General features: G+C 52.8%; 1 protein-coding gene across 1 annotated transcript in view; it reads right to left on the bottom strand.

The window, feature by feature from the left end:
* LOC122388079 (ribosomal protein S6 kinase 2 beta-like) overlaps positions 1–13,371 on the bottom strand; it is a 137,606-nt gene that overhangs the window by 33,548 nt on the left and 90,687 nt on the right. Inside the window, exons 14-16 of the mRNA XM_043378861.1 lie at positions 9,947–10,105; positions 6,684–6,922; positions 730–847 (exon numbers count right to left, since the gene is read on the bottom strand). Of these exons, the coding sequence (XP_043234796.1) occupies positions 730–847; positions 6,684–6,922; positions 9,947–10,105 (516 nt within the window). The remainder of the gene's footprint in view (positions 1–729; positions 848–6,683; positions 6,923–9,946; positions 10,106–13,371) is intronic.

The raw sequence follows: 13,371 nt of genomic DNA, 5'->3' as shown, positions 1-13,371 counted from the left end.
GAAATGGGCGCCGCCAACACCATGCATGCTGAAGGACATTATTTATGTGGTCTGAGGAAATTCTTAAAATTGACCGGTGGAATGATACCAGGACGGAAGCGACCATCTGAGCAGCGTTGCTATTTTTATATTCCCAAAGTTAGCCATCATGAATCATCTGTTGAACTTGAATCAACAGAACAAAAAGACGAAGCTGAAAAGAAGCCACTGCCCTCCTCATAAGGCAGAGTTCAGAAACTTTCCCGGGTGGGGAAAAAGAAATGCAACGGTAAACGAGCACCATTAGCGCACAGCATCTAATTTTCACAACAACGCTCCACGCTAATGCCGTTCTAGTGTCTCCAAATAACTCTGCATTGATCATGTAGTCTCTCTAAAACTTTGTACTAATGGTTTGACTCAAGTCAGCTCGGCACAGCGGCCAAGGCGCAACTAACTATAACAGAGTCGATTTATCTGTCGTGGTCGCTATTGCGCCAGCCGCCACGGCGCTGGAAAATACAGATATATTCGCGCTGCTGTCACCACTTCAACGGGTTGCAAGAAAAACAACTGAATTATCGTAAGCGCATTCGGAATTCGGCACTGGCCGACTAAAGCATGCAAATGAGCCATTGCATTGCAAGTGAAAACATCACCATATATTTCCATAGTCACCACGGGGCGCAGTGGATAGCCGCCGCGTCCCCTCTGCCCGGCGGCTGACCTGGCGGTGACCTCGACACTGACCTTGGCTGGTGCCGAGACGGACGCCCAGAGGCCGGAGCTGAGATCGGGCCGCGCCTCCCCTATCCGCCGCAGAATCGCCTCCGGGCTGTCACTCTCGCTGCTCGCGAACGGCGTCTTCCTGCGGGCGGAGAGGGGAGAGGAGCTGTCAGTGGCGACACCCACACGCGCCGCTCCGCCTTCCGGGGGCACTGGGGCCGGCAGAGGCAGACTGTCGGTGACAGCTCGCACACAGATCAGCTCGGACGGCTAAACGGTGGAAGGGAGAGGGAGAGAGAGAGAGAGAGAGAGAGAGAGAGAGAGAGAGAGAGAGAGAGAGAGAGAGAGAGAGAGAGAGAGAGAGAGAGAGAGAGAGAGAGAGAGAGAGCCTGTGACGTCCGTCCCACCCACGCACGGGAGGGGAGCGGCGGCGTGGGACCGTCCTCGTCAGCCCCAGCGCACAGCCGGACAGCAATTAGCAGACCGAGGTGGCGGTCCGACCAGCGGCGGCGGCGGCCGGCGCTCGGCAGTCATCTGAGGACGCAATTACGGCCATCGCAGAGGAGCGGCTCCAATCAGAGTCTGTCCGCGAACCGGCCGCTAAGCACCTCATCAGCAACGGACACAGACACAGAGGGAGGCGCCGCGGCCGCCGCCGAACCAAAAGCCACTCCCAGCTGAACGCACTGTCACAGGGCGGTCCCTAAGTCAGCGGCGTGCTCTGTAAACCACCGCCTGGGTGGTGTCTACAGTTGGCAGTCCCGCCGACAGAAATCGGTCACGGCGCAAAAGTGTCTCGCTGTCACACATTTCTCGGTGTGTCGGTGGCGGCCGCGGTCCGACAGCCGTCTCCTGGGACGGGCCGCGCCCGATATAGCCGTCGAGCCGACCCCACACAGACCGATAAGCCACCCGAGGAGCACCATTCGGCCGCCCTGGCCGCCAACTTTACCGCCCGGCCCCGGCCGCCGATCGGACGGCGACATTGTGACAACGGGCGTCCACAGTCCGCCGTGCCAGCCGTGCTGACGGCCTTTGGGACAGCAAATCGCTGTAACAAGTAGTTGTTTGGATATACAAGAAAATCACCTTGAGTTCTGATTTTGCATGCCTCAGTTTACATGCCTCAGTCAAAGTAATGAGGAAGACATCACTAATCAAGTAACCTGCATAACAAGTGTGTCACGATTCACTGAGCGCATTTCATCATATGACTTTTGGTGACCCGGCCTTGACCTCCGTAAACCGACAGTTATGAACCGCGAGCTGTCATGGCGTGCACTGTGCAGCCCACCCACCCGTGCACACATACCTGACCAATAGCCGCCAGTAGCGGCGTTCCGACAACGGTGCATTTTTCAACGTCAGTGCTGAAAGCGGCCGCCTCATATCGGGCAATATCAGCCATTGTCGTTTGAGTGGATTACATCAAATGAGCATTTATCATCGTTTCCGGTCGCCGCGGTCTGGCTGTGACGGTGGCAGTCGTGCTGACGGCAGACGGGGGCGGCGCGACTCGGTCGGGCATAGCTCGGCCGGACGGCGCGATTCGGTCGGGAGGGACGGCCCGGTCTGGTGTGGTGGGCAGACCTCGGCAGTGATTTGCGAGGCTAGCCGACCACGCCGATGGCATGTGAAGGACGCCGATCGTTCCGATCACGGCTTGCGATGCACAGAAAACTCATCAGTGCCAGATCTTGTCATGCCTCACTGTCGAGTGGATAGGCCTTAGCAGCACTGACTGAAGTTCGAGCACCATCAAATGTCAGCAAATGTATAATATAGTTACTTCGATTGGAAGTACCTTATTTACATGCTTTGCGTCTTCATATTTTGAGACATTGATCCATGGACTAATTATTTGACGCGACGCCGGGTGAATAACATTATAATAAACCAATAATGAATAAGATGCCTTTTGGAGCCACAAAACGTGCCAAACGGTGACACAAGGGCGTCTTACTGGTCGACCGTTTTGTAGTCGGTTCGCTGGTCTAACGGTGGTCTGTTAGACCGGCAGACCTCATTAGTGGTCTGTTCTACCCCACCTGCACTGGTCTGTTGGACCGGGGTGCTGACCAGGAGTGGTCCGTCGGACCAGGAGGCCTCACTGGCTGTCCCATCTGCACAGGCCAGTCGGACGGCCAGTGCCGCCGCGGACCAGGAGGCCTCACTGGCTGTCCCATCTGCACAGGCCAGTCGGCCGGCCAGTGCCGCCGCGGACCAGGAGGACTCACTGGCAGTCCCATCTGCACAGGCCAGTCGGACGGCCAGTGCCGCCGCCGCCCAGAAACAAACGTAATTGAATTTCTGAGAAGGCGGCAACTGCGGACTGGCGTGCAATCTCCCCGGTGCGCCGGCGACACGGCACCGGCCAGGGACGACACATTCAACATCGTTAGAGCCGTGGCCCGGCGCGAGTGGACCGGCCGGCAGCTGGGACTGGACCATGTCCGGACGGCCAGCACGTGGCACTGGTGGTCGGAACAAACAGCACAGAGACTCTCCAAAGGCGACAGACAAATAGGTAAATGTGTCTCCATCCGCAGCAAACAATAACGTAAAATACCTCAAACAAATAAGTCGCGGTAGCAAAGGGCATCCATGGCAAAAAAACGAGAGAGCAAGCACTGTGGAGAGTGCTGTGCTGGACTGGCGCCTCTGATGAATATTCTCACCACAGTTAGTGATGTCAAGCGATGCCTATGTGCGCCTTTGATCATTGATGAATATTCTCACCACAGTTAGTGATTTCAAGCGATGCCTAGTTGTGTTCCAATTCAATGGAGCACACTCATCAAGTTGGTGTGAAAACACCAGCTCAAAATTAACAAAATTCGCGCACGCCTGAAGCATACGGCGAAATTGTGGGCTCCGCACCACGGTCTGCTAAGCACGTCTGTCTGCACCCGGGTTTAACAGGCACATGGATGGGGTATATTATATAACGCGAGTGACTGGGGAGGGGGGGGGGGGGGGGGTCGAGAGGAGAGCCTGCACAAAGATAGTATCGCTGTTGCCACTCCAAAATAACAGAGTCATTATAATCTGTCTCGAATACCGGCAAGGACCCATTCTTCATCAAGTGACGGCAATCTCAATTCAGAGAAAATATCTTCCATTGAACATACCCAGAAATCATATGGTCAAACAAAACCATTCCCAATACACAGAAATCTCACCGATAACAAATGAGTTGACCCTATCACTGAATTAAATTAATTTCACGAGCCGCGTCTTTCGGGAATCCAATTCCAGTTGAAGCTGAGACCGTGCCACCGGCGCCACTAAGCGACCCATCTCACACGACGACCGGTCGCTGTTGTTGACCAATGGAGGAGTATGACCGGCACCGCTCTGGTAGATGAGGCCCGGCTGGATCCGCACCGTTCAGACGGGTCGGCGGGGACAGCGGCGGTTAGTGACAGGGTATGACGGGCGGGGACGGAGAGGAGAGGGGGGGGGGGGATCACAGGACAGTCCAGCAGGTGCAGTGGTCAGACAGCGGTATGGATGGAATGAGACGGACAGGTATTGGAAGGCAGATAAGGTACTCTTCAAAATAATGATTTCTTTTGCCATGGTTGTAAATGAAATCGAGCATTTTCAGGTAGAGCTGCAAACTCTCGCATAAAGAGTCACTGAGATGCACGCTGATCAGCCGATGACCAATCAAGGCTGAACCGTCTCCGACTGCGATAGATAGCAGGTGATATCGGAGCGCTCATTAACGCTCTGCATAGCTACTTGACATAACGGAGAAAAGGCCTGTGAGAGAACAAGCAGAACCACCATTCGTGCGGGAGAGTGCGAGGTTGCGCGAAATGCGACAACACATATTCGACAGGACGGCGCGGGTTACAGTTAGCAGCCAGTTGCCATCGGTCCGTCCCAGGCCAGTCGTGTTTGGACCCTTCAGATATCGACGCGACCATCGCGCGGCCGCCAGTCACCTATATTTAACCGGCTCACTGATGGCCGGCGCCGCTGGGGAGGCACCGAGCCGCCCCGACCCGGCCGGCCCGACACCGCCGGCACACCAACAGGCCGTGTGACGATGGAAATCGAACGTCGGGACGTGTCAGATGGGTGTGACAGCGTCCAGACGGCCGCACTGCCGACCGCCGGCCGGCCGGGGAGGGTACTGTGGGCGCAGCGGCGTCACCACTCGCGCCGCCAGCCGGCAACTCTCCCAGCATCGCCGCCGGCCCGCGGGACCGATCGAGATGGATATGATCAATAAGGGGTGAACTATCTCCCGATGGGTCCCGTCCGTCATGAGCCACAATAGCTGACAAATACTGGGTCGGGCGCGGCTGACGGGCGGCGCGGGCGTCCGACAGATCTCCGACTAATGGACCCGGTGGGAGGGCGAGGCCAATCAGTGCCGTGGGACGGGAGAAGCCTCCCTCAGCGGGAGCGATCACACCTGACACGTGGCCCGCCAGGGAGGAGCGCAGGAAATCCCTGTCAGGGCGCAGCGTCCCGTCCGGCTCCCGGTGGAAATAAGACCCGCCCGCGCCGGACAGGCAGGTGACAGTGCCGGGTGATAGTGCCGGGCGACGGCGGGGCGCACTTGGGGACTGACTCGGGACGGCAACACCACCAGTGGACAATCTGGCGTGCTCTCAGACAAGATGGAGATCTCCGATAAAAAAAAAAAAACGGACAAAATAAAGACAGATGCACTTCAGTATCCAAGGTGTCGAATAATAATAAAAAATAAAGGAAAATAAGTTCAAGAACAGACACTTTTTATGAATTAAGTCCAAATCTTTTGAATGGATGGATTCACAAGGTTAGAGCCCCGCAGCCCCCGCTGTTGTGTTGGCCCTGCCCTCCACCCTCCGATCGCACAATTCCTGTCTATGGCAGAATTGAGTCCGAAGTTGAACCTACGCAAACATTATCAGCTAGCTACGGCCTGCCACCAACCACAGCCGTACCCACAGGCTCAAAAATATCGTGCGCCTGTCGCGCCTCGAACCCCGGATTGTTGCGACGGGATGCGTGCTCTCACCATGCAGAGTCCAACGCTCTACCGACTGAGCTCCGGAACCGACTGAGCGATGGACACTCTCACCTAAAATAGCACCTACGGGCAACAGTAACTATGAGCCAAATGGCATTTATCACCAATGCATCGCCCTGTGGGACGGTAATGCATCAGCAGTACCACCCATTTAAAAGTCACTTGATCGGTTTGTGGAAAGCACTCCCGAGCGCTATATAAAGGCCTAACGAATGTAAATAAGTTCAGCTCTAGTTGCAACAGGTCGTATGCCACCCGCTTTAAGATGCATGACACTCGACCCGGAGAGTAGGCAAGTGGATTTTGAAGGCGTAGGCGACAACACCGAATACATAGAGGCAGCTGACCGGGAGAGGGTTTCCATGTTCGGCATCTGAAGCGGGCCGGTCGGCCTGAGAGCGTTCCCTGGTGACGGCACCCCCGCCGGCCGTGTGGCGGGTGGCAATGTCGCGGCCGTCAGTCGCGAGCCGCCCGCCGGAGCGTTCACAACAGACCTTCCAGCTGACCGTCCCCGCGCCGCGACGCTCGGCCACCTCCCACGCGGGGATTAATAACACCAGATAGCCCTCTCTCACAGCCCCCGAAGACTGCTGCCGAAATTACGGCAGTCGTTTCACGTCAATCGAGAATCGGCGACGGAAAGAGGCCGTCCCACGCGCCGAGCCGACTGAAGCACCAGCGACAAAGCCGCTTCAGCCGAGCACTGCCAGAGCGGCAAACAAAGCGGCCCATTTAACTCGATCAGCCGCGGCCGCCATGTCACATTAGACGTCACATTAACCTCAATAAGCGCGGCCCGCGTTCATGGATCCTCCCCAGACCATCACGCAGCTCAGATAAGCAGAGAGCGTCTGTGATAAGGAAAACCTGCGCCCACGCCCGCGGGCTGACCTCCCCTCTCCTCCCTAGCCGTCCCCGAGAGACGGGGGACACCACCGCCACTCACCCGGACAGCATGGTGTAGAGGATGACTCCCAGCGCCCAGACGTCGCACGAGGCGTCGTAGCCCTGTCGCTTCAGCACCTCGGGGGCCACAAACGAGGCCGTGTAGCAGGGTGTCATCAGCAGCCCGTTGGCCGTCCGCAGCTGCTTGGAGAAGCCGAAGTCGACGATACGCAGTGTCTCCGGCTTACAGCTCTGGCTGGCGTACAGTAGGTTGGACGGCTTGAGGTCTCTGTGTACCACCTGTGGGAGGGAGGGAGGGAGGCCGGTGTTCGGTGACTGGACGCAGGAATACATGCACACCCTGCCGGGAACCCACCCTTGCCGGGATGGAGTGTCTGTCTTCTTTCTGTCTGTCTGCCCTCTATCCATCCATCCACCCATCCAACTGTTTATTGGTAATACAAATTAAACGCATAATATATAGTAAAATAAGAGGAGGCACAAAAGCCAAAGGGCTTAAGTCTCGGTGCCAACTCTCGTGATGCAGTGCACCGGAAATATGTAGGTATAATACTAGCGCAGACACACATACATGCATACTTACATACATACACATACGTACATACATAACATAACATAACATAACATGTATTCCATGTAACAGCAGGCCACTTGGGCCTAACGAGGTTACAGGTAGATGAACAAACACTGTATGTAAAACACAGTACAATTACACCATTTCATCGAACACTAGCCCACGCTGTTTATGATACAAGTCTAACTCATTTTTAAAATTACTTAAGGAGGAACTATTGATAACTCTAGGAGGTAAACCGTTCCAAGCTTCTATGACCCTACTGGTAAAAAAGGACTGTCTTAACCTGGTTCTGGAAAATTTCTTTACTAGTTTGCACCCATTTCCTCTCGTGGAATTTGTATTGAGTGTAAACATCTTCCCAAAATCTAACTTATCAATCCCTTTGTATATTTTAAACAGTTCAATCAAATCCCCTCTTATCCTGCGGTAATGAAGTGAAAACATATTTAACGAAGCCAGGCGTTCTCTGTAGCTCATTTCACCCAGCCCACGAACCATCTTTGTTGCCCTCCTCTGCACACGCTCCAAAAGTTTTATATCCTTTTTTAGAGACGAGTGGCATGCTTGTGCACAGTATTCAAGATGAGGCCGAACTAATGAACAATAGAGTCTTTTCATTACTTCTTTACTTACATACACATACATACATATATACGTACACGCCTGAACACATTCATCATCTCTCATACTTCGAACATACGCTCAGTCAGAAGCTCGCCCGACCGCCGCCCCGTCGCCGGCCACCGCCCGCAGCCACCGCCCCCGCACGCCCCGCCAGGAGGCCGCGCCCGGCCAGGTCCCTGGATGAAGTTAGAAAGCGCATGAGAATCTGTGAGTATCTTGTATAAATTTTTGGAAGTGGCGTGCCACCGCCCGACCGCCGACACCGTCGAGGCCTGAGCCGTGCAGGAGGATTTCCAGTTGGATGGTTTTAGGTTGAAGTGTAAAGTTGGATTGTAGGCTTCGGGATATATTTTGGTTCATTTCGTCTCTTTGTCGTGTGTACAATGGGCATGAGAGGATAAAGTGTGCTGTGCTTTCTTGAGGGAAACCGCACAGACAAGCTGGAGAGTCAGTTTTCTGAATTTTGTATAAATGAGAATTTAACTGTGTCATGTTAGTCCTTAGTCTGGTGTGAAGAATGTTTAGATTTTTGCTACCGTGTGAATAATGTGTGTACCGTGTGGGTGGTTTGGATGCCGAATAATGTTTTTTGATCCACTTGTTGAAGTCTGAGAGGGGCAATTGCTTTGTGGTCTCTGGCAGTGTATTCCATTGTTTTCCTGTGAGAGTAAAGAAGGAGCGTTGATGTGTTGTTGTCCGGGTTTGAGCTAAAGTGTGGTGTCTAGCGTTTCGAAGTGTCATGTTTATTGTTTATGTCATGTTGTCGTGTACGTGGGATGATAGTTGAGATATAATTTGGAATATTGTGGTTATCAGGTCTACTTAATTTGTGATAGAGTGTCAATCGATGTGTTTGTCTTCTGGTTGTCAATTTGTCCCATCCTAGTTCGGTGCGTAGTTTGTCAGATGGTGTTCTAAACAGGGTCCCAGTCGTCAGTCTCGCTATTCTGTTTTGTAACGTCTCCAGTCTAGAAATGTCTCTTAAAGTGATATGTCCGTCGTACACAGTGTCACAATAGTCAAAAAGAGGTAAAATGTACGTTTTGTAAATTTGTTCTAGGATATGTCGAGGAAGATATTTTGCAATTGAATATAATGGGCTGGTATTTTTGTTTATTTTGCTTATAATTTCGTTTACATGTTCGTGGAATCGGAGATCGTGAGAAAACGTCAGTCCAAGGTGTTTATGAGTCTCATCTTTCGGTATAGGAGTGTCAGCAAAGTGAAGTGTCGGCTGTCGGTGTGACTTTTTAAGTGAGAATGTTTGTTGACTAGTTTTTGCTGAATTGAATGAAATGGCCCAGTCTTGTCCGTATTTGTAAATTTCGTCTAAGTCTCTTTGTAAGGTCGTTTGGGTGTTTTGTAGTGTGTCTGGTGAGTGGGAGGCATATAAAGAGGTGTCGTCTGCGAATAATAAAATTTCGTTGTATGTGCGTTTTGATAGATCGTTTAGATGTATTAGTGCTAGAAGAGGTCCAAGTACCGATCCCTGGGGGCATCCTGCGTTATCACACAAGACAGACAGAGACAGACAGATAGCGACAGATAGAGACAGACAGACAGATAGAGACAGACAGACAGACAGAACAGAGACAGACTGACCGACCGACCGACAGATACAGACAGACATCTCACCGGCCCACACAGCCACAGGGCGGCCCACTGGTCGTGTATAATGCATGCGGGCACTTTCGTTGCGTCACAATTACGTGATATCATTTTAGCTAAAAGCCTTTTCGAAGATAACCTGTGCCGCCCACCAGCATTTATGGGCATTAAAGTTTAACCGATGGAAGGTTCCATTGTGGAACTTCACTTGGAACTAGCTCACATCATGTGACTGACGTGAAGGAAATCTGTGACGTGTGGTGATAGTGTGGCAGTCATTGTGGTAGATTGACATTGTGATTTAAGAAGAGTGTGGTTGACCGTGAGGCAGACATTGACAGCAAGGTGTCCAGAGATGATGATGGTATGATGAATGATGACGATGACGATAGTGATTCGGTTTTAGGGGTACCCCACCCCCAACGGCGTTGATCCTCTGCACCCAGGTATTCCCTGGCCTCTGCCGGCTGCTGTCGCCATCCGCCCCCACTCACCCCACTCTTGTGCAGGTACTGGACTGTGGAGGCCACCACGTGGAACACAGCGGCCGCCTCGCGCTCCGACAGGTACCGCTGGCGCAGCAGCTTGTCGAGCAGCTCGCCGCCGCGCAGCAGCTCCGTCACCAGGTACACGCTGCGGTCGTCCTCGTACACCTACAGGGCAGATCGGAGAGGCGTCGCTGTCAGCACACGGACAGTGGACTGGTACAGCCCCAGTACTCGCCTACATGACAAACAATGACTCAGCCGCATATACCCGCAGCAAGAGCCACGATGTCACGTCACAAGTTTCTTACCCCGAGTGCAGACATGTGCCGAATACAAAGGTCCTCACGAGCCCGTCATCCGAAACGATGGCTGATTACACGAAGATGAAGAGTAAACAAATATCACAGCTCAACAAACCGAACAACCTGGTTATATTTTGGCATCAATAATTCTGAGCTCGAAGGCAGTAAAATGACTTACAGAGGGAAGGAGGTAACATTTATTACTGTTGAAGGATTACACGAGTTATAAGAGCCATATTAACCCGCGCCCTGCTGGGGGGGTGTTTGAACACCCCCCCTTGTGGTTTTTCGCGAATATCTCAAAAACGGCGGCGCGGAGCGCCGCCGTTTTTGGTACACCTTATCATACATCAATTCTACACATGTTGTGAAAATTTCAGACCAAGGTCATTCAAGGTCAGGTCACCAGGTCACTTGAAGTGACCTCACCTCATAAAAAGTTTCAATGTCTGTCATAGCTACACCGAGTGACCGATCGCTTTGAAACTTTCAGCGATTGCTAAGAGCAATAGTATGTACAAAATGTATATCTCAGAATTTTGATGACCTAAGGTCAGGTCAATTTTGCGACCTCCCCATTATAAGTCAATGGGAGAAAATTGAAATGCGCCTCTTTTGGACGAAAGACATTATAAACACTCCCAAACACCGAATTACAAGTGGTTTAGACACACTGAACATGAAAATGGTGTCCGTGACCCTTGCTTATGCCCTGAGGTCATCTTAGGTCACGAATGATATCTAACAGTTTTTCGCGAATAACTTTTGATAGAGGCGTGCTAGAGCGATGAAAACGCCTTAGATGTGTTCAGCTCGACGATACGGATCGACTGATATGCAACATGACCCTTTCCGGTCAGGTCATGACCTTGACCTGAGGTCAAATTTTCAAGTTGACCTTTCAAGGTCAAGTTATAGTTCATTCGATGCGTCTTGACGAGAGGAACACGATGCCGGTAAAAGTAAGCTCGTACAAGGCTTGGGTCAAAAGTTATTGCAGAAAAACTGTTTCCGAAAAAATCGGCTATTTTTGCAGTTTTTGCCCCCTGCAGGCAAAACCGTTGACGTTAGGTCAAATCTGAGAGAATTACTCAGAAAGGGCGTTAATAGGGCTATCGAATGCGCTTTTCCGCGGCGCTGTAGCTCTATTGGTTCCCGAGTTATGCGTTGGCTTCTTGGAAATTTTCGACATTCGACCTGGAAATCGGCGAAATTTTGCCTTCAATTACCTCTGGTGACCTGACCTTTGACCTGACCAAAAAATTGACCGAAGTGATTTCGTCATTATTTTTGACGCTCTTTCGAACGCCGCCTTCCGCGTATCGCTACGTGGCCCAGGAGCCGAGTTACAAGGGGGGGGGTGTTCAAACACCCCCCCCCCCCCCAGCAGGGCGTGGAAATCCAGGACCCCCAGCCGGGCGCGGGTTAAGAGCCATGACTTCGCATAGCGACGGAATCTTTGTCTCCATCTGTTCATGCGAACAGATGAAGACCAGGCCAGTCACTGCTCCTATCCATGTTTCAGAACAGTTGCTACGGTCGCCCTTCACAAGCTCCAATGCTCAGAAAAGGAGAAAAGAACCATCCAGCCCGTTGCCACCTTCGCTTGGAGCAGAACACAGAATACAAAAGCGAATGGGCAATTGATCAACAGCACAGCTTATTGAGTGCACGAGTGATGCGTCTGACAATTCATCAGCGCTGTGCTCCTTTGAGCCCGCTCCGCTCGTAGCTCAATAGAGGTGTGTGAGATGTATGAGCAGAGCGTCTGAGAGAACGCTACCGCTTCTCGCTACCGCTACCGCTTGAGAGGCGGTGCCTTCAGACGCAGTGCCAATTACCGCCAAATGCGGCGACCAAGCGACGTCCGAGAGTTAACCCTCGCCCTGGCAGGGCCTTTTTCATAACACGGCCTGGCAGGGGGGGGGGGGGGGTCGATGCGACCCCCCCTGTTGGCGCCGTTGTCGCCTGGCGATGCTAACTTTTAGTTGTCCGGGCGATTGACAGATGGCGGTGTGGTTTTCGGTTGCCCATTTGTTATCGATTTATTGATATGTTTGCTTTTTGGTTTGGTGCCTTGTTTCTTTTGGTTTATTTTAGGTATCGGTTTGTAATTTAGTTTTGTATTGTGATCCGCGGTCATAAGTTATTTGGATTTTGTTCGATTTACTGACCGTGACCTCTACGGTCACGTGACCCGGCGCCGGCTGACCTGCCACGTCACCCTTCTGGGTCAGCGGAGGGGCGGCCGGCGAGGCAGCGCCCATTCTTGGTTGGCCTGTCGCGGCGGCGTTAGCGTGCCGCGCATCGGTTTGGTTTGGTCGTGTTTGGCTTGGTTCGGCCGTTCGACGTTTGGAGTGCACAAGGGCGCACCGTGTAGGTGAGTGAGCGATTTTGGCCTCGGAAATTAGTTCATGTTGGTGAGATTGTTTGCCGATTTTGTTTTCTTTGCTTAGTTGTGTCTGCGTATTCGTTCGGTTGGTGTTCATTTGGTCATATGTTAAGTTTTGTTTGTTTCGATTCCAGAAACCGCTACGCTTTGTTCCGTTCTGCTGCGCTACGAGCAATATATGGTCAGCACAGGCGGAGCTAGCGCGTTTTACTACCGGTCGGCGCGAGATCCGGGGCACTGAGGTCGTCGGCGGCTACAGTTTCTACACGCGCCAGTTTCTGCGCGAGCCATCTCAATCTGCGCTCGCTGGCTGGTCTTCGGCTGCTCGGCGCCAGCTTCTGCGCGCGCTGGATCTTCGGGAGCGCGCAGTTTCTGCGCGCCGGCTGGATCTTCGGACGCGCGCAGTTTCTGCGCGCGCTGGCTGCGCTATCGGCGCTGTCCTACGGACGCGCGCAGCTTCTACCAGTTTCTACGGTCTGCAGTGGCTACTGTGTTTCGGCCTGCAGCCGAGCTCGACACGTGCCGACTGCCGGGCCTCTGCGCGTGTTTCAACGTGCTGAGTTTCTGCGTGAGCTAACGTGCGCAGAGTCGGTAAGTGATCTGGGTCTGGTTTGGTATGACCGTGGGTTTGGTTTGGTTTGACTCACCTCTGTGAGTTTTGGACCTGTGAGTACCTACTGCTCGCGGGTAGTTTGGCCTTGAACCGGGGGCAGTTTGGCCTTGAACTTTGGACTTGG

Source organism: Amphibalanus amphitrite, unplaced genomic scaffold, assembly GCF_019059575.1.
Source record: "Amphibalanus amphitrite isolate SeventyFive unplaced genomic scaffold, NRLGWU_Aamphi_draft 000307F_arrow, whole genome shotgun sequence".
Classification (NCBI taxonomy): Eukaryota; Metazoa; Arthropoda; class Thecostraca; order Balanomorpha; family Balanidae; genus Amphibalanus; species Amphibalanus amphitrite.
Note: the sequence above shows the minus strand (reverse complement) of the source record. Positions and strands in the feature narration are given on the sequence as shown.